This window comes from Mastigoproctus giganteus, chromosome 2 (assembly GCF_048544385.1).
Source record: "Mastigoproctus giganteus isolate SK-2022 chromosome 2, ASM4854438v1, whole genome shotgun sequence".
NCBI lineage: Eukaryota > Metazoa > Arthropoda > Arachnida > Uropygi > Thelyphonidae > Mastigoproctus > Mastigoproctus giganteus.
Window position 1 is genome coordinate 27,606,478 of NC_143576.1, and position 20,801 is coordinate 27,627,278.

Here is a 20,801-nt window from a genome sequence, read left to right on the forward strand (position 1 = left end):
CTCTCTCTCTCTCTCTCTCTCTCTCTCTCTCTCTCTCTCTCTCTCTCTCTCTCTCTCTCAGGGTAGCTCGGGATTTTTTTTTTTTTTTTTTTTTGGCTGGTGCAGCATAAACCTCAGGCTTCCTTGCACCATATAGCTAATAATAATAATACTAATATTGCCATTTCTCTTTATCTTTATTTAGACTTCGATGTAGTACGATGTTTTTAGCTTGTTACATGTGGGTGGTTTCCCCACCCACATGTAACAAGTGAGTGGCACCAGTCAAGCACTGCTTTGTTTCTGACCGTTGGTCGAAACAAGGACTTGTACCCAATATCTGGAATTTTATCGCAATGTAATAGTTAAAAAGATTGTTAATGGTGATATATTGGTGACTACCGTTTGTCATCCATATCGCCACATGCTGGCTTTTTCGAAGTTATTATTATTATTATTAGCCATATGGTGCAAGGAAGCCTGAGGCTTATGCTGCACCAGCCAAAAAAAAAAAAAAAAATTGCTGGCTTACCCTGATAGAGAAGTAGAAAAGAATCACCAAGAAACAGAAGAATGATGATATCCAGCTCAGGACCCTGGGTATGCCAAGCCCATACTCACCAAATGTGAGCCCCTGGGGGATGGAAACATGGAGAGAGGAAATTCAAAATTGCAGTTTATGCAGGTTGAAGATTATTCACAATTATCTTCTAATTTGTCTAGAACTTTATTAAACTACCCACTTCCACAATACTGTAAGTATATATATAAATATATATATATATATATTTTTTTAAGATGGGAGTTTATCGACAGAATACGTTATTGTTTATACATTGACATGACCTAATCGTATTTAGCAATCATGCGAGTTTAAACTACGATCCACTCAAAGAGCGCGTGCTGCAGTACCAACTTGTGACCACTCACGAGGCCGACCGGGCTAGTCGGGTAGGTAAAGTGCCTGCTTGGCAACCCAAAGGTCGCGGGTTCGAATCCCACCTCGGGCTTGGATAAGAATACAAAATGCAAAAACACTTGGGAGGTGCAATATGGCCACAGAAGCCGATGCGCCAACAACTAACAAAAGAAAACGAGCCCGAGTTTGAATCTCGGGCCTTTTTCATTCGGTGTGGAGAAGGTGGTGTTCATAACTACTCTGTTAACCCCAAGGACAACACAAAAGGAATAGGTAAGAAACAGTGAAAATTATGTGTGGAAAATGCGGATTGATGTGGTATTTAAACCAGTAAAGAAAATCAGTAATTTTCTCAGGGACGCAATTTTCCCGACTAAATGCAGACACGTGATTTACAAAAACGGGCGATTTCAGCAAAGTTTTTACATCGGGTATTTCAAACGAGGCATGGGAGGAAGCTAGCAGAGCACTCCTATTGATGGCCTCGCACTTTTAATGTAAAAAGTTTCGAAAATACTGATCGAAAAAAAAAAAAAAAAATATATATATATATATATATTTTTTTTTATCAAAAGTTGCATATATATTTTGGATGCATATATTTTCGGCAACAGAATATAACCTTACAATTAACTTTATAATGAATAATATGTTTATTTGTTTTTCCTCTTCAGTCGGGGTTAAAAATTCATGTACGTACGAGAGAATTGAAGTTTAGAAGGCAGGAAACGTTACTGATGCATGATAAATCGCCCTTTTATGATGCCATCTTTCTTCACTTGTCTAGACGTGCTGACAACCAGGCAGAGTTCGGAACGTGATATTCTTTATAAAGGTAATAACTGTTTAAATTTAAACTGCAGTTTTCTTAATGGAAATAACTTGCGAGGAGAAAGGCTTTTTTACAGTCGTCTATTCGTAGATTAATTATTTCTAATAATACTTGATAATTATTTTTAATACTGTTTGATTAAACTACAAGCAAAGATATAATACCCATTTAAACGATTCATTTTTAATACACTGACCAGTCAAAACATCATCCCTGTGTTTTAGTAGTCGGTTGTTCCCGTCTGGTGACACACCAGTTCCGGTGAGAACCGATAAATGTGATACTGCTGCGACCTTAAGTCACTTCCTTTAATTTATCAAAAATCAGTGTTACAACCACTAGTAGAATATTGCAGTATAGCCATACAACCCCAGAGGCTCACATCTGGTGAGTATGGGCTTGGCATATCCAGGGTCCTGAGTTGGATGTCATCGTTCTTTTCTTTCTTGGTGATTTCTTTCTACTTCTCTCTCTCAGAGTAACCCAATTTTTTTTGGCTAGTGCCGCATAAGCCTCAGGCTTCCTTGCACCATATGACTAATAATAATAATATTGAAATAAATAAGTGTTGAAAACCTTCGTGGTGAAATTTCTAAATTTCTATAAAAATAATCGCACTAAGAAAACCGCGGCAACCCCCACAGAAAACACTTTGCGATCCCCTTGGGGGTTGGGAACTTAGGAACCGGATTATAACATCAACATTCCACAATCTGAGAGGTGCCTGATGGTGTTTAGTAATTTGAATTTCTTCGCATTTAAGGCAAAAGCCTCATGTTGCATAGTGGGTTAACTTATAACTAATAATAGTTAACTTCTAACTAACCAATCTTATAACTAGTAGTTAGCTGCGAACAGATCTGATGATTTGCACTAACTCGTAAGCATGTTAACTCACTTAGCAACTTCAGGCTTTTATCCTAAAATGCGACGTAATTCAAATTACTAGACTCCATCAGGTATCTCCCCTATTGTGTAGTTATACTTCGCAATTGCATTGCAACACCAGGGTACCTGCCCACCGACCGAAGAGAAGCCAACAAGCTTGGAAACGGTGCCGTCTGGGGATGGGGGGGGGGCTGATGGCCACTGACTTTCCTCGAATAGGTAACAACAATCTTCTCTACTGGGGAAGCGTTGCCTATTCGAGGAATATATGAGGTTTGTGTGTGTGTGTGTGTGTGTGTGTGTTGAAGGAGCTAAGTTTCCTCGAATAGGTAACAACAGTCTTCCCTACTGGGGAGGCGTTGCCTATTCGAGGAATATATGAGCTTTGAGCGTGAGTTGAAGGAGCAACTGTCCCTTTCTTCCTTCTACGGCATTTCCTTCCTCCACCTCTCCTACTATCACCTTCCTACATCTTTATCTCTTTTCTAAATCTAATAGGGATAGTATGAGGATAACCGAGAACTTTATCCCATATCATATTTCAAAACGGTGCCGTCTGGGGGGGGCCTGATGGCCACTGAGTTTCCTCGAATAGGTAACAACAATCCTCTCTACTGGGGAAGCGTTGCCTATTCGAGGAATATATGAGGTTTGTGTGTGTGTGTGTTGAAGGAGCTGAGTTTCCTCGAATAGGTAACAACAGTCTTCCCTAGTGGGGAGGCGTTGCCTATTCGAAGAATATATGAGCTTTGTGTGTGAGTTGAAGGAGCAACTATCCCTTTCTTCCTTCTACGGAATTTCCTTCCTCTACCTCTCCAACTATCACCTTCCTACATCTTTATCTCTTTTCTAAGTCCAATACAGATAGTATGAGGATAACCGAGAACTTTATCCCATACCATATTTTAAAACGGTGCCGTCTGGGTGGTGGCGCCCGCCGAGAATAAGTAACAATAGTATTCTTCTATGGTGAACAGTTCCTTATTCGAGGTCGTGCAATATAATAATGTGAAGGTATTCACAATATGAGATATACATAATGATGCCAGTCTTATATCTATTTAGTAGTTAGCTGCGAGCGATATGATGCATTTGCACTAACTTGTAAGCATTTTAACTCACTACGCAACTTGAGGCTCTTGCTCTAAAATGCGACGAAGTTCCTATCTGCAATCGCAATCCTGATTTCTTGTGTTTCGTAAATAGTAGTTTTGTAAGTTTGTTAATTAGTAAATTGGTGTTTTATATATTTTAAAATTTCTGTATTTGCTAATTATAAACATTCTTTAACTTATTGGTATCATTATCGTGATGATGCAATGATACCAATAGAAAATAAATCCCATGCAGTGAAATGTAAACATATTAAAACTATAAATTTGGTACCGCATGAAGAAAAAAATATATATAATAATACTGAGAACATTCAATAGAGGAATGATGGGGGTAGGTTGGTTTGGTTTAAGGTGGGATGCAGCGGGCATAATGAGTGTGTTGGCAGAAAGTCAGATGTATGTAAACTGCCCTGCCGTTAATTTTCAGATTCCTCCATATTTGCAAATAAAAATGTCCCTTATTTACTGGAAAATTAATTACGTTGTGCTGAAACATTTAGCCTTTATAAAAGCTTCTTGTCTTTGTGGAAAAATCCCACGAATTTTTTTCCTATCTGGGCTGGTCAGTCCATTCTTGCATTCATAATCATGCTACTGTCTCTTCGAAGGCCTATGAATATTTTTAGTTGTGTCTGACATGTGGTGCTTGGGTAGGAAGTGACTACTTAGCAATGGAGGGGATATCTGCCTATCAATGGTATTGCAGTGTATGTTTTATAGATTTTGAGATTTGATCGGGTAGGTCGAGTTAAATTAATTCATATATTGTAAAGGGGAAGAGTGGATTGGAAGGATAGATGATCAGCTCACCATATTATGGAAAAAATTAATAATTAGAATATGACAAGGTGAAACTATGTGTAGCGACAGAAAGAGATGATGGCTGTCCCTGACTTTATTTAATATATGTGTAAAAGAAATGGTTAAAGAAGCATTTAGCATTAGCATTAGTAGAGGCATTTGATGCAAGAGAACAAGCTTATGCAGCATCAGCCAAAAAAAAATAATAAATAAAAAATAACCACTTCCGCTGCACCCCTCTGTTCGTTCGAAATACCTGTCCAGCTGAGCCTTAAACTTATTTAGGCTATCAACTTCCACGACATGGGATGGAAGTCTATTCCACCAACCAAGCACCCGCTGGCTAAAGGCAAATTTCCTTACGTCTATCCTACATCTGTCTTTTCTCAATTTGCATTTATGCCCTCTCAGGTGATTATTCTGAACAAAAGGAAGAATCCCATCAGCATTCAGCATGCTCAAACCATTCAAGGCTTTATACACCTCGCTGGTGCCTAGGCCCCAGACACTGTAATTTGCAAAATTTAAGCCTTTCTTCGTAAGAGCACCCCTTTGTTCCATTCACTAATCTTGTTGTCCTTCTCTGTACTCGTTCCAGCAGCTCTACATCCTTCTTGAAATGAGGCCTCCAGACCTGTACAGTACTCAAGGTGTGGCCTGACCATTGCCTTATACAAGGGAATAATCACCTCCTTATCCCTGCTAGAAAAATTCCTATATATCATCGACAATACACCATGAGCTACTCTTGCAGCCCGTCTGCACTGCTCAGAAAACTTCATATCTGCCTGCACAACCACCCCCAGGTACCTTTCATTCTCTACCACTGTCAGTGTAGTACCACAGAGTTGCAACGTTGCTCTGGGGTTGCTGTTTCCCATATGTAGTACTTTACATGTCAATGTTAAACTTCATTTGTCACCTCTCAGCCCATCTGCTCAACCTTTTCAGATCCTGTTGCAGTAGCATAGTGTCAGTAGTGTCCTTGAAAACCCTGCCAACCTTCGTATCGTCTGCAAACTTGGATATTAAGCTTGATATACCATCATCAATATCATTTATAAATACAGAAAACAATAATGGACCCAATACTGAACCCTGAGGGACTCCACTAATAACTTTAGTCCACGATGAGCAGTGTCCATTGATTACCACTCTCTGTCTTCTCCCCCTCAACCACCCCTTTATCCATAGCAGCAATTTGCCTCCAATGCCACACTGCTCCAATTTGTGCAGCAGTCTTCCACGTGCAACAGTATCAAAATCCTTTCTAAGATCCAAGTATATAATACCAAAGTTATTCCCTGCATCCAGTTCTTTTGTGACTGCGTCATAGTATCCAATCAAATTGGTCAGGCAAGACTTCCCCTTAATAAAACCATGCTGTGTCTCAGCTATAACTGAATTCTTGTCTAGATGATCCTGCAGTGCTTCTTTACCCAGTGCCTCCATTAATTTTCCGGGAACAGAAGTTAAACTAACAGGTCTATAATTACTTGTGTCGCCCTTTGATCCTCCTTTGTGAATTGGGGTCACATTTGCACATCTGCAGTCCATGAGTACTTCCCCTGAGTCCAAGGAAGCTCTCATAATTATGGCTAAGAGTTTGCTTACTTCCTTTGCTGCCTCCTTTAATATAACTGGATAGATCCCATCCACCCCAGGTGCCTTTCTTGTATTTATCTTCAACAATTTCTCCTCCACTTTACTCTCAGTTATTACAAGATTCTCTAGCTTACTGCCAGAGTTGAATACACCTCTGGCATTCCCCTCGCTGAATAACTCCTCATGTGTGAATATCGATGCAAAATATTCATTCAGTTTGTTAGCTACCTGAGCAGGATCATCAACAGTTGACCCATCGATATCAAGTGGACCAATCTGATTCATCCCCTTCCTTCTAGAATTTACATAAGTAAAGAACTCTTTGCTGTTTTTCTCTGCATCCCTTGTCAAAGATTTCTTGTAATTTGTCTTCGCCTGCCTAACCTCCTTTGTAACTTGGTTACAGATCAACTTGTATCTATCACAGGCTTCTGTGTCACGTGTTAATTTGTATGTATCCCATGCATTTTTCTTCTCTGCCATATGTCTCATTAGTTCACCTGACATCCACTTAGGCCTAAATCTTGAACAATATTTCTTAGTTGGTATATAAAGCCTAGTAGCTTCCAAGATAAGTTCTTTGAATGCTTCCCATTTTGAATTTGCTGTTGGTAACATCATCAGTTGGTCCCACTGTATAGAATATAAATACTGTCTCAGTCCATCGTAGTCGCCTTTACGAAAGCAATAACCCTTCCTTTACCCTTAATGGTAGTTACCTCTTTGAGTAAATCCCACTTCAGCACACTGTGATCACTGCAACCTAGTGGTTCATTTACCTGCAGATTCTTAATGCATGAAGAATCACTACTGATAATCAAATCAAGAGTATTACTCCCTCTAGTTGCCTCCCGAACATGCTGATGTAGGAAACAATCATCCAATAAATCCACAAAAGCCTTGCTAGTGTGTGAGTGACCAGTCTCCAAATTCCAGTCAATATCTGGGAAATTAAAATCCCCCATTATAAGACTCTCTGAGTTACTGGCCCACTCTATTTCCCTGTACAGTTTCTTATTATACTTATCAGAGTCATTAGGCCTATAGCACACTCCTACTCTCAATTTTGATCTCCCAATGCTTATGTCACACCAAACTGACTCGACACTGCACTGTCCAGCAATGTCGACTGGATTCACTTCGTTGGATTTTATGTATTTCTTAACTAATAGCATCACCCTCCTCCCTTCCTATGCTGTGTATCCTTTCTGTAGACATTGTACTCCCCAAATTGCAGTTCTGCATTCCTTATATCTGTGTGACACCACGTCCCTGAAATCCCTACAATATCTGCCTTTGATGTTTTGAGCAATACCTCAAATTCATCACATTTATTTACTAAACTCCTAGCATTGGTGTACACGCAAGTATACTTGCACCTGTTCTTTTTCTTAGCTACCCTAACCCAATCCATGCGTTTACTTGTACCCCAATGATTCCCAGCAGTCTCTGAAATATCCTGCATCTTATTTTCCAGGCTGCTGCTCATTCCAATAGAAGCAGTGCAAGAATCACTTTCACCTCTGCCAGTGGCTACTGTTAATCTATTAGTCCTTGTATCCCCCCAATCTAGCAGTTTTCCGACCCACCTAACACTGACTCGATAGCATCAGCAAACATTCTTGCACCCTTTCTATTTAAGTGTATCCCATTCCTGTAGAAGCAGTCTCTCCTGTTAACAAGTACAGACCAGGCTGAAAAAAATTCTAGCCCTTGAGCCCTGCACAATCTTTCCAGGGCCGCATTGATCGACAGGGCTCTCATCATATACTCCCTCCTATCGTGTCTGGGCAGAATTGCAGACACTTTCAAATTCAACCCTAATTCACGGCTTTATTTCAACAGTGACCTGTACTTGTTAGTAATTCCGCCGGTCTCCTACTCTTAATATCAATAGTGCCAACGTGTACAACTATATCACCTTTTGTGCCCTTAAAAGATGATATCCGTTCTACAACGTCATCAACCTTTGGCCCTGGCGGACATACCTTGGTCCTGTTCCACCTATCCTTTTTACAAATCCTGCTTCCCGTTTTCTTGACAATAGAGTCACCAACAAGTACTAGTTACTTTGGGACCAGCGCATTCTGGTCCCGCTGTGTTGCGTGATGACCAAGTGCAAGCTCTGGCATTGGTGTGGGCAGCTGAGATAAAGGAAAATTTTGATAAAGGAAATATGGATGAGGGAGGATATTGAGAATGTTATATTCATAGGGGATTGACGATGACAGATATAATAATTATCCTAATGGGTTAATAAGATAAATAAAAGTTGTAATGGGAAAACTATGAGTTAAGTAGTGAAATACGAGGAGAGAGAATAGAACAGGTGAGAGCGGATATAAGTATTTCTGTATCCGAATAATGAACTCAGCAAAGAGCAGAGAGAATAAGAAAAGAAATGGATAAAAAAAAAAATTGAGAAGCAAAGAACATTATGTGGGAGATTAGAAATTTGGTTAAGGAGAAGAATGGTGCAGTATTGAGTATGGTACTTTATGGAGTAGAGACATGGACTTTGAGAACGAGGGCGTATTAGTAGATTAGAAAATTGATACGTGTGAGGCTAGTGACTGATGAAAGATTTGATAGAGGAAAAGTTGAGGGGAAGAGGCCTGGAGGAAGATTGAAGAAAATTATGATTGTTAATTTGAGAGTGACATTGAATATTAGGAGATAAAGAGGGGGGCTGAGGATAACTGCCACATTAGAGATAGCTGAGAATTGCCTCATCTACCTCTGTGTATTATTTTTTAAAATTTAGTCGTTTTCCTTCCCTGATTTTTTGGACGAAAAATCAGAGTTTCTGTGGAGAGTCTTGCTATCCTCCCCTGAGAACAACTCAGAAACAAACGGAGTGAAAAAAAGCCGATAAAACCCTTGCTTTAGAGATATTGTCGATTTGCATGCTTTGAGTTCACATTGTCGGGAAACTGATGATCGGTGCTCGACTAAGCCGAGTCGTCAAGGAAAAGTGTGCTGCAATGCATAAACGCGTTTGAATGGCCCTTGATTCATGTTTTCTTGACTGCTAAGTATGCTAATAATTAGCATTAGCATTAGTAGAGGCATTTGATGCAAGAAAGCAAGCTTATGCAGCATCAGCCAAAAAAAAAAAAAAAAAAAACACTTCCACTTCACCCCTCTGTTCGTTCAAAATACCTGTCCAGCTGAGCCTTAAACTTATGTAGGCTATCAACTTCCACGACAAGGGATGGAAGTCTGTTCCACCAACCAACCACCCGCTGGCTAAAGGCAAATTTCCGCACGTCTGTCCTACATCTGTCTTTCCTCAATTTGAATTTATGCCCTCTCAGGTGATTATTCTGCATGATGATTGCAATTGTTGTCAAAATAATTAATTGTAAACTCCTCTGACCTGGTGGTCGTGCTAGAATATAAACACGAACATTTTTTTTTTTTTTTTTTTTTTTTTAATTTGTGCCTCTTTTAGGAATTTCTGATTTTGGCTGATGTACTCGCAGCCTTGATTCTGTGGTGCTGGATATCGATATTTGCAACAGCAATAAGCTAATATCAAGATCAAGCCCGTGTGCTCCCTCTCATAAAGCTTACAACTTTTGATAACTGTGATTCTAGTGTATTGCCTGCTAAAAACAGTTACAATGAAACTACATTCCCGTAACTACTTTCGAAGTGTATCTAGCATATGTTTTTACTGTTTAATAATTCTCAAAATTATGAAAATGTAAATTTCTGTTATTCTGGTTTCATAGGGAAAAAGAAATTTTTTCCCTATGCAAAGGGAACGTTAGTATTATTTCCTCTGGTGACGTTTTATAGGTTTATTACGACAGGAGTTCGTTTTTTGTTATAATAAGTATAATTTGAATAAGTAAATACAGTACTAATGTTTTTTTTTTTTTTTTTAATATATACATAGCGCTTTTCCTTTGAATGTACAGTAGTTGGAAACCTAATCCGGGTAACGTTTATTTGGGTATAGCCAAATGAATAGCAAAACTTAAACAAGTTTTGTTTGTGTTTGTTTTGCTAGTGTACAGCTGTCGTTGACAACTGAAGGGTTTACGTTTTTTTGGTGTGGCTTTGCCAAGATATTTGGGAAAGTGGGGGCTGGGAAATGTGTAACTTCGGGACTAGAAGTTCAGATTTTTGAGGTTCCTGCGTGCCGCGATTTTTCCCCAGCTTTTACAAGTTTGTCATATCAAGTTCGTGTTCCGACATTAGGATTTTATTTTATTACGACAAGAGTTCACTCCAGCAGCCAAACACTTATCTCATTATTTCCGAGCTGTTTATTGAAAAAGTTAGACAATGACTTAGACGTGCGCCAATTTTGTGGATAGACAAACTTTGACCATGAGCAATTTGAAGGTAAGTGTCACTGGAAATTGTCATACGGTCTGGTCCGCCACCGCTGACTGGGTAAGGGTTCTGGACGGTTGGTTTGAGGAGCACGGAGTCAAGAATTTGTATTCTCGGCACTGGAAAAATAGTCTCAGAACTCAATGTTCACAATGAGAAATCATACTAGCAAATATTTTGGCACGAAACTGTTCTTTTCTTAATGAATTGTAAGAGAAGTGAAATAAAATTCCAAACATTTCCTTGAAGTTTTTCCAGTAAAGATGTTCCTGTTCAGTCTGTTGTTTACTATAGCACAGAAATGGGATTTATTTCAGGAGAAAGCTACAAAACATTGCCTATCACACGTATTGGCTTCACTGTTTCTACAAACAGTGCAGTCAATACAACAGCAGGTTTATTTTATTGAAAGGTTCAGCAGCCAAACATTTACCTCAATATATAGTTTGTGCCTCATTTGGCACAAACTATATATTGAGGTAAATGTGCCTCATTACTGCATTTCAAGTACTTAGTCAGGTTCCAGTATGATCGGACTAAAGCTAATTTTGCCATCACTGCAAAAATTAATGAATTATTCAGAGTTGAATGGATTTTACTTATCCACTGTTCACTTTAGAGCTCAGATCTGTTGGCATGTGATGACGTTAACAGGTTCCTTTAAACAGAAGTGGCAAAGAAGCATTTTCACTTAATTCAGAAATTGAAACCAGCTGTCCAATATGCATTTGGTGTGAATATTTTGGGCAATACTATGCACAGTTTCTCCTGCCACATATGCTTTTGTGTTATAAAAATAATCATGCATGATCACTTCAAATGAGTAACCATTAGTGACGTTTCCCCATATAGCCTAGTGGTCAGGCGTGACGGGTACATGTCTTGAGTGACCAGGGTTCAAGCCCGTGACTGCTGAATATGGTGCTGTTTCTTGTATTCTGGCTATCTTGTGAACTCCTCTGACCGCTTGGTCGTCCTGGTGTATAAACAGAATATTTATTTATTTATTTATATGGGATGCCCTGTATATCAGTTGTTTCTGGCAGAATTAAGAAATATATAGTCATTTGTTGATTGTGTATGTTGCTGTTTCTAAAACCTGCTTGATCTTTATCTGTAGTTTACTTATTTGTTTCCTATTGGAGTATTTTCATGAAAAAAAAAAAAATTAATTCCCCTTTTTTCCATATTTCTGGATTCTTGTTTCTACTTTCTTGTTATTCTGTTCAGCACATACCGCTAAACTAAGTAGATTTATTGAACTCTGAGTAATGCAAACTTTTTCTAAGTTTTTTTTTTTTTTTTGTGAGTGTGTGTGTGTGTGTGTGTGTGTGTGGATTAGAATTATTCTCCACTCCTCAGGGGTATCTTCTGTTTTAAATGTTTTCTCTGAGAGTTTTTCATTTGCCTTAATTCAGTTTGTATTTTAACTGAGCTAAGATAAAATTCAAACAAATTATGGAATAATTCATTTTGGATTAGTATTAGTAGTGGCAAACACTCGTGGGTAGCACAGTTGTTATAATCACTATCCTCCCCACACTGGGTGAAAAAGATCAAAGTTTGAACCTGTCGATGAAGTGAGGAATTTTTATGGGTGTTCTTCACAGCATGGCCGACCGGGCTAGCCAGGTGGGTAAAGTGCCTGCCTGGCAACCCAACGGTCGCGGGTTCGAATCCCGCCTCGGGCTTGGATCAATGTACTGCAAAAAACTTGGGAGGTGCACTATGGCCACAGAAGCCGATGCGCCAACAACTACCAAAAAAAAAAAAAAAAAAAAAAAATCTTCACAGCATAGCTGAATTAGTTGGTCTCAGATGAGGACAGCATGGATTTCTCTCCCAGAAACTCAGATTTCATCTACATGTAACTTATAAACATTATATATACGGCACAATATGGCCTGAGTTAGTATTAATAGTGGCAAATGATGTAAGAAAGCAAGCTTATACAGCATCAGCAAAAAAAAAAAAAAAAAATTCCCATTTCGTCTATCCATCCCATCCAATAGTTTATCTGTTTCTTCCTTGAATTTATTCAAACCATCCACTTCCACAACAATGGATAGAAGCTTGTTCCAGTGATCAATCACCCATTGGCAGAAGGAAAACTTCCTCACATCTATTCTGCAACCATCCTTCCTCAGTTTAAATTTATGCTCCCTCATGTGCATATTCTGAGTAAGGGGGTTTGTTTGTTTGTTTGAGAATTTTTTGGGTGCATGGGCATCTATGGCCATAGTGTGCCAGAGTAAGAGGGAGAATGCCACCAGCATTCAACTTGCTCAACCCATTCAAAGCGTTAAAAACCTCGATAAGATCACCTCTCAGGCATCTAATCTCAAGAGGTTGCAATTTGCATAACTGAAACCTTTATTCTTGTCCTTCTCTGTGCCTCTTCCAGCAACTCTGCATCCTACCTCAAATGAGGCCTCCAGATCTGTATGCAATACTCAAAATGTGGCCTGACCATCACTTTATACAGTGGAATAATCACTTCCTTATCCCTGCTGGCAAAATTCCTGTATATCATTGACAAAACCCCATAGCTGTCCTGGCAGTCACTACTCAGAAAACTTCCTATCACACTGCACAATTACCACAGGTCCTTTTTAATTTTATACTACCCTGAGTATAGTATCTCACAGACTTGATACATTACTCTGAAGTTATTGCTACCCATAGGCAGTACCTTGCATTTGTGTCGGCGCCTCCGTAGCCAGGTGGGCAGGAGCAGCAGTGCATAGCACACGCTTCTTGTTCAGACCAGGGTTCGAGCCCATGACCACCAAATACGGAGGATGCAGAAAGGTCAGGAAATGACCACCACATATCCCCGGAGCAATATGGCCTTAGTTGCTAATGCTCCTGAAAACCAAATAACAACATAACTTTGCATTTGTCAATGTTAAACTTCAGTTGCCAATTTCTCAGCCCATCTTGTTGCAGCATCATGCCTCATTACTGTCAAAAACCTTGTCAACTTTTGTATCATCTTCAAACTTAGACATTAAGTCTGATATGCCCTGTTCAATATAATTAATAAATACAGAAAACAACAGTGGGCTCAGCACCGAGCTCTGTGGGACTCCACTAATAACATTAGTCCAGGAATAGCAATATTTGTTGATAACCACTCTCTGTCTTCTCCCAGTCAACCATCCCTTTGTCCACAGCAGTAACCTCTGCATTACCTCTTTAACCAGTGACTCCATTATTTTTCCTGGAATAGAAGTTATGCTAACAGGTCTGTAATTACTTATGTTGCCCTGGCCCCATTTGTGAATTAGGGATATATTCACACATCTGTAGTCCACAGGGATTCCCCCTGAATTCAGAGATGCTCTCATAATTATGGCTAAAGGTTTGCTTACCTTCTTTGCTGCCTCCCTTAATATAATTGGATCAATCCCATCCACCTCTGGCGTTTTTTTATATTTAACTTCAATAGTTTCTCTTCCACTTTCCTTTTGGTTATCACAAAATCATTTAGCTCCATGTTATAATTCATATAGCTCCTTGTTAAACATCTGGCATACCCCTCCCAGAAGAATTCCTCATGTATGAATGTAGATGGAAAGCACTTATTCAGCCTGTCAGCTACCTGAGCAGGATCATCAATGGTTAAACCATCGAAATAAAGTGGACCAATGCGATTCAGCCCCTTCCATTCCTTCTAATGTTAACAGAAGTAAAGAAGTCTTTGCTGCTTTTCAGTAAAGAAGTGCTGATGTGCCTAAAACCCCATAACAACCAACCAACCAGTTAGTGGCAAATGATGCAAAAAAAAAAAAAAAAAAACTTGCCATATTCTTGTTGTCCAACCATTCTAGTAATTTGTTTAAGTCCAGTTAAGATGTTTTTATTAAGCAAATAGGGTATATACTTGTCTTTAGAAAAATTAGTAAGGAGGTCTGTTTTACAATTTTTTTTTTCCCAGGAGAAATACAGTTAAAAACATTGGTAAACTGAGCTATTACAATTGATTTTTTATATGATAATGGTTCAAAACTGTTGAAATGGAGTTAATTCCCTTTATTTTAATTGGTTTATGAAAAACCCTTGTTAACTATTCTGTGTTCCTAAACAAGACCAACTTTTTTTTTTTGGAGAAGTTTAAACTCTGATTTTCTTCTGTCTTTAGCATTAGTAGAGGCATATGATGCAAGAAAGCAAGCTTATGCAGCATCAGCCAGAAAAAAAAAAAAAAAAAAAACCCTTCCACTTCACCCCTCCGTTTGTTCGAAATACCTGTCCAGCTGAGCCTTAAATTTATTTAGGCTATCAACTTCCACAACAAGGGATGGAAGTCTGTTCCACCAACCAACTACCCGCTGGCTAAAGGCAAATTTCCGCATATCTATCCTACATCTGTCTTTCCTCAATTTGAATTTATGCCCTCTCAGGTGATTATTCTGAGCAAGAGGCAGTATCCCATCAGCATTGAGCATGCTCAAACCATTCAAGGCTTTGTACACCTCCATCAGATCACCTCGCCGGTGCCTAGTCTCCAGACACTGTAATTTGCAAAACTTAAGCCTTTCTTCGTAAGAGCAACCCTTCGTTCCATTCACTAACCTTATTGCCCTTCTCTGTACTCGTTCCAGCAGCTCTACATCCTTCTTGAAATGAGGCCTCCAGACCTGTATACAGTACTCAAGGTGCGGCCTGACCATTGCCTTATACAAAGAAATAATCACCTCCCTATCCCTGCTAGAAAAATTTCTGTATATCATTGATAAGACACCATGAGCTACTCTTGCAGCCCGTCTGCACTGCTCAGAGAACTTCATATCTGCCTGCACAATTACCCACAGGTCCTTTTCATTCTCTACACTGTCAATGTAGTACCACAGAGTTGGTACGTTGCTCTGGGGTTGCTGTTCCCTATATGTAGTACTTTACATTTGTCAATGTTAAATTTCATTTGCCACATCTCAGCCCATCTGCTTAACCTTTCCAGATCCTGTTGCAGCAGCATAGCATCAGTAGTGTCCTTAACAACCCTGCCAACCTTTGTATCGTCTGCAAACTTGGACATTAATCTTGATATACCATCATCAGAATTATTTATAAATAGAGAAAACAACAATGGACCCAACACTGAACCCTGAGGGACTCCACTAATAACATTAGTCCACAATGAGCAGTGTCCATTAATTACCACTCTGTCTTCTGCCACTCAACCATCCCTTTATCCATTAGCAACAATTTGCCACCAATGCCACACTGCTCCAATTTGTGCAACATTCTTCCATGTGCAACAGTATCAAAAGCCTTTATAAGATCCAAATATATAATATCAAAGTTATTCCCTGCATCCAATTCTTTTGTGACTTCATCATAGTATCCAATCAAATTGGTCAGGCAAGACCTTCCCTTAACAAAACCATGCTCTGTCTGAGCTATAACTGAATTCTAGTCAAGATGAACCTGCAGTGCTTCTTTAACCAGTGCTTCCATTAACTTTCCTGGAACAGAAGTTAAACTCACAGGTCTATAATTACTTGTGTCAGCTTTTGATCCTCCTTTGTGAATTGGGGTTACATTTGCACATCTCCAGTCTGTGGGTACCTCCCCTGAGTCCAAGGAAGTTCTCATAATAATGGCTAAAGAATTGCTTACTTCCTTTGCTGCCTCCTTTAATATAATTGGATCTCATCCACCCCAGGTGCCTTTCTTGTATTTATCTTCAACAATTTCTCCTCCACTTTACTCTCAGTTATTACAAGATTCTCTAGCATACTGCCAGAGTTGAATACACCTCTGGCATTTCCCTCGCTGAATAACTCCTCATGTGTGAATGTCGATGCAAAATATTCATTGAGTTTGTTAGCTACCTGAGCAGGATCATCAACAGTTGACCCATCAGTATCAAGTGGACCAATCTGATTCATCCCCTTCCTTCTAGAGTTTACATAAGTAAAGAACTCTTTGCTGTTTTTCTCTGCATCCCTTGCCAAAGATTTCTCGTAATCTGCCTTTGCCACCCTAACCTCCTTTGTAACTTGGTTACAGATCAACTTGTATCTGTCATAGGCTTCTGTGTCACGTGTTAATTTATATGTATCCCATGCATTTTTCTTCTCTGTCATATGTCTCATTAGTTCATCTGACATCCATTAAGCCTAAACCTTGAACAATATTTCTTAGTTGGTATGTAAAGCCTAGTAGCTTCCAAGATAAGTTCTTTGAATGCTTCCCATTTTGAATTTGCTGTTGGTAACATCTTCAGTTGGTCCCACTGTATAGAATTTAAATACTGTCTCAGACCATCGTAGTCGCCTTTAAGAAAGCAATAACCCTTCCCTTTGCCCCTAGTTACCTCTTTGAGTAAGTCCCACTTCAGAACACTGTGATCACTGCCACCTAGTGGTTCCTTTATCTAAAAGACACACGGTTAAAAGAACTCCCTTCACACAACACTATCAGAGTAAGTCCCACTTCAGAACACTGTGATCACTGCCACCTAGTGGTTCCTTTATCTAAAAGACACACGGTTAAAAGAACTCCCTTCACACAACACTATCACAACGAGTACTGGCATGCTCAGTAGCGTCAGGGAGAACGCTTCTAGCTGCAGTTATCGAAAGTTCACATAGTAAACATAAAATCTTGCACCAGTCGTTGAATTAAATGATCTCATATTACTTGATTCAGTTTCATCAACCTTTGCTTCTGAATTCTATAGAATTTCTTCAATTTGAGATTGAATTTTAAGCTCATATTCTGGTGAGCATTATTGAAAGGTTCTGTTCTTTTAAACCTGTTTTAAAAACTGTTGCAGTTGTTAAAAAAAAGGCTGTTATAACTTTTATGTGCAGTTAATAGCTGGGAGCCTGTCTCAGTAGACTTTCAAGACAGCTGACATGGAAGCAACCTTCAGCATACAGTGTTTCAATTAAAAGGCATCAGGGATGTCTCACTTATTTTTAGGGTTTGGCTATTTGTTGTCTGAACTTCTTATTTTATTTATTTATTTTATTTTATTTTATTTTTTTTGGCATTTTTGAGCTAAAATTTTTGAATGTGATGTTAAAATTGAGTAAAGTATTACCATTTAGATTTTATTATTTCTAAATTTAAATTGTTCCTAATCTACTGCTTTTTTTCTTAATGATAAAGTTATACCTATACTTTGTTTAATCTAAAAACAATGTTAGTATACTTCTGCAATTGAACCTAAACTGATTTTTGTCTAAAGTAAAATAAAATAATAATACAATTGTTAGTCAGGAGATGTGTCACGGCTAAACATGCATACTGGAACATGAACATCTTATACAACTTTGTTTCTTTTTTCTTTTTCTTCAAATAAAATCTGTATCAGTTCATTTCAGAAGTACGCTGATGACAATTTTGACTAAACCGATAACAGAGAATGACTTTCCCATTGCGAGAACAAAAAGTTCATTATGTAAAATTTTAATCTAGAAATCATAAAATCTAAATGGTAATACTTAGCCGAATTTTAACATAAAATTCAGAAAAATTAACCCAAATACAGCAAAAAAAGTTCAGACTGTAAATAGTTTAAACCTAAAAATAAGTGACATAGACCCAGTGCCTTTTAATTGAAATACCCTGTATATGGTCACACTTTTGAAAAGGTTAAGAAAAAATTACTAGAAAGAATATTTTGTGGTAGCTTTTTACTTCTATATCTGTATAATTTCCAGTTTAAGATATATGAATGCTGTAGTTTAAATTGTGGTACATGATACAAGTTTTAAATAGTTTTGCAAGTTTTTTTTTTTTTTTTCTCAAAATAGGAATTTTATTTTTTCTGTGCTATTCTATGACCCAGAGAAATGTTAACAAAACCAAGAATCCATAGGTAGCATGCTTAAACCTGAAGATGCTAGGTTAAACCTGAGAACTGGCAACTTTATAATCATAATTCTTGTTACTTCATAGATCTGCAGTTGTGCATTATGAAATTCATTTTTTTAAAATTTAGCCTTTCACAGATCTGCAGTTGTGCATTATGAAATTCATTTTTTTAAAATTTAGCCTTTTTTTTTAGCCAGTGGTGGATTTAGCACTTGAGAGGCCCCAGGCACAATTCAATTTTGAGGCCCCCCTCTAAATATTTTCCAGTACCACTACAGTGTGCATTCTACGTGCACATTTTTACTATAGCATGTGCTCTAGATTTGGTGTTGCGGTTTTAATCATTTTGGTTGTGCAATTCTTTCATACATATTTTAACTAATGTTTAAATGAAAAAATGACACAGCTACCATCCCTCCCAAATCTAACATTAATACATAAAATCTAGCATTAATGATAATACGTATTCTATTTCAGATTCACTTAGTTCGCATAGATATTTCATATAATATGTAGGGATATTCACATAAGAGTTTACTAACTTCTCATATTAAATTATAGTTTTATTCAGTAACGGTAATAAAGATGAGTGTAAAAATTTAAAATGAAACAATTTTATTTTTTTTTTTTGAGACCTGAGATCCCCTCGATTTAAGAGGCCCCAGGTGCACGCTTCTTGCGCCTGTGTGGAAATCCGCCACTGTTTTAAAGGAAAAATTTATGTACCTGAATATTGTGGATCTGTAAAAGAATTCTTGCATTTTATTATTGTTATCATAAATTTAAAAAAAAAGAAGTTTTAATGTATAAAATTAAATTATTATAAATTTTATAATTTTTTTTATTTAAGTTTAAATTTTTACATTTTAGTCTTCCCAATTTTCAAAAATAATTTTGATCTTCTTTAGGTATCATTGAAAGTAGAAGATCAGAAATAGTAGATCAGATGGACTAATGTAGAAAGGAATTCTGAGGGTATTTCATAAATTTGGCTTTGTAATTTCTCACCGAGAAGGCAAGGTTTTTTTTTTTTTTTTCATAATTCACATTGAGGAAGTATAATTAACATTTATGGAAGATGTGAACTTTCTTCACAAATAGCTCTTCATTGTATTTGGCTTTCTGCTCTTACCATTGCTTATCTTCTGTGGGTAATAGAGATCAAATAGTGATTTTCCTCAAAAATATATTCAGATATGCCAAGAACTCGACTTTTGTCAGCTTCTGGTGCAACAGGAAATAACTGTAATCCATTAGATCTTGGGCAAGCAGGAAGTGGTAATAATAATAGCAGTGGAGCTGGCACATGGAATAGAGATGGTAGTTTCATCAGTAAACCCCCACGTGGATGGTTACATCCAGATCAGTTGGTTGCAGATACAGGTATCTGTTATGGAGTCAGGGTAAGATTTCAATAATAACTTAAGCTTATGTGATTGTATACTTGTAGTTCATAATGGAATGGTTTTGTCCACATATTGTGTATATTACCATATCAGTTTTGCTTATATTCTATTTCCTTACACTTCTAATTATATTTACACAACATTTAAAACAAATGCCTAAAATGTTTTAGCAATAAAATTCTGCAATCACTACACCCCTTAGAAGAAATAAATTCTTTATATAGGTTATAGCAGAAAAGGTTCAGACTATAAATGGTTTAAACCTAAAAATAAGTGACATAGATCCAGTGCTTTTTAATGCATCCTTTTATGATGTAATAGGAAATCATAACGAAATAAGGGAATTATGTTTCTGGTTAAGGGTCTTATATGTATGAACACAAAAAGCATATTTAATCATCATGCAATCACATGTTAATAATGCTGAAAAAGTGTTTGTCACTATTCTTGGTTTCTGGCATGATTGGGCTGAATAAGCTATATTCAGTTCAAGTCTACAGTTTAAAGAAGAAAAGGAATGCCTTTATCAAAAACATGACATCTGGGAGGCCATTTTTCAGGAGATTTTGTTGGATTTATTTGAATCCACTGGAGAGACTGAATGGATGATTCCTTTTTGAAGAACATATCCAGTGATGTTTGTTTATCTGCCTTCTTCTCACTGTAAAGTAATCTATAGCAAGTGTAAGTAGCAGAGTTAAAGAAAGTGTTCATAAAATCTTTATTAGCAACTTCACAACTATATGCTTGGTAAATAGAGGACATGGCCAGGAAGACATGTTCTCTCTTGGTAAACAAAGAATGTGTGTACTTTGTCAGCAGTGCAGTGAAAATGGGGATACCTAATGCTCAATCATAAGTGCACCGATAAACACCACATTAAAATGCAAATGTGTGCTTGGTCAGAAGCATAATGTTCTACAAAGAGTGGGAACATTGGAACTATAAAACTGCTAGGAGTGTAGAAAATGAATTTGAAGTATTTGTTAAGTCATCTGATGCAGACATTGTAGGGATATCAGAAATATAGTGAGTACAATGTGTACAGAAAAAACAGACAGGACAGGAGAGGGATG

The 20,801-nt window shown here is 37.8% G+C and overlaps 1 protein-coding gene across 1 annotated transcript in view; it reads left to right on the plus strand.

Annotated features, from left to right (window-relative positions):
• Positions 1 to 19,371: 19,371 nt before the first annotated feature.
• Shc (SHC-adaptor protein) overlaps positions 19,372 to 20,801 on the plus strand; it is a 90,509-nt gene continuing 89,079 nt past the window's right edge. The window contains exon 1 of the mRNA XM_090390390.1: positions 19,372 to 19,722. Coding sequence (XP_090246516.1) covers positions 19,516 to 19,722 — 207 coding nt within the window. The 5' untranslated portion in view covers positions 19,372 to 19,515. The remainder of the gene's footprint in view (positions 19,723 to 20,801) is intronic.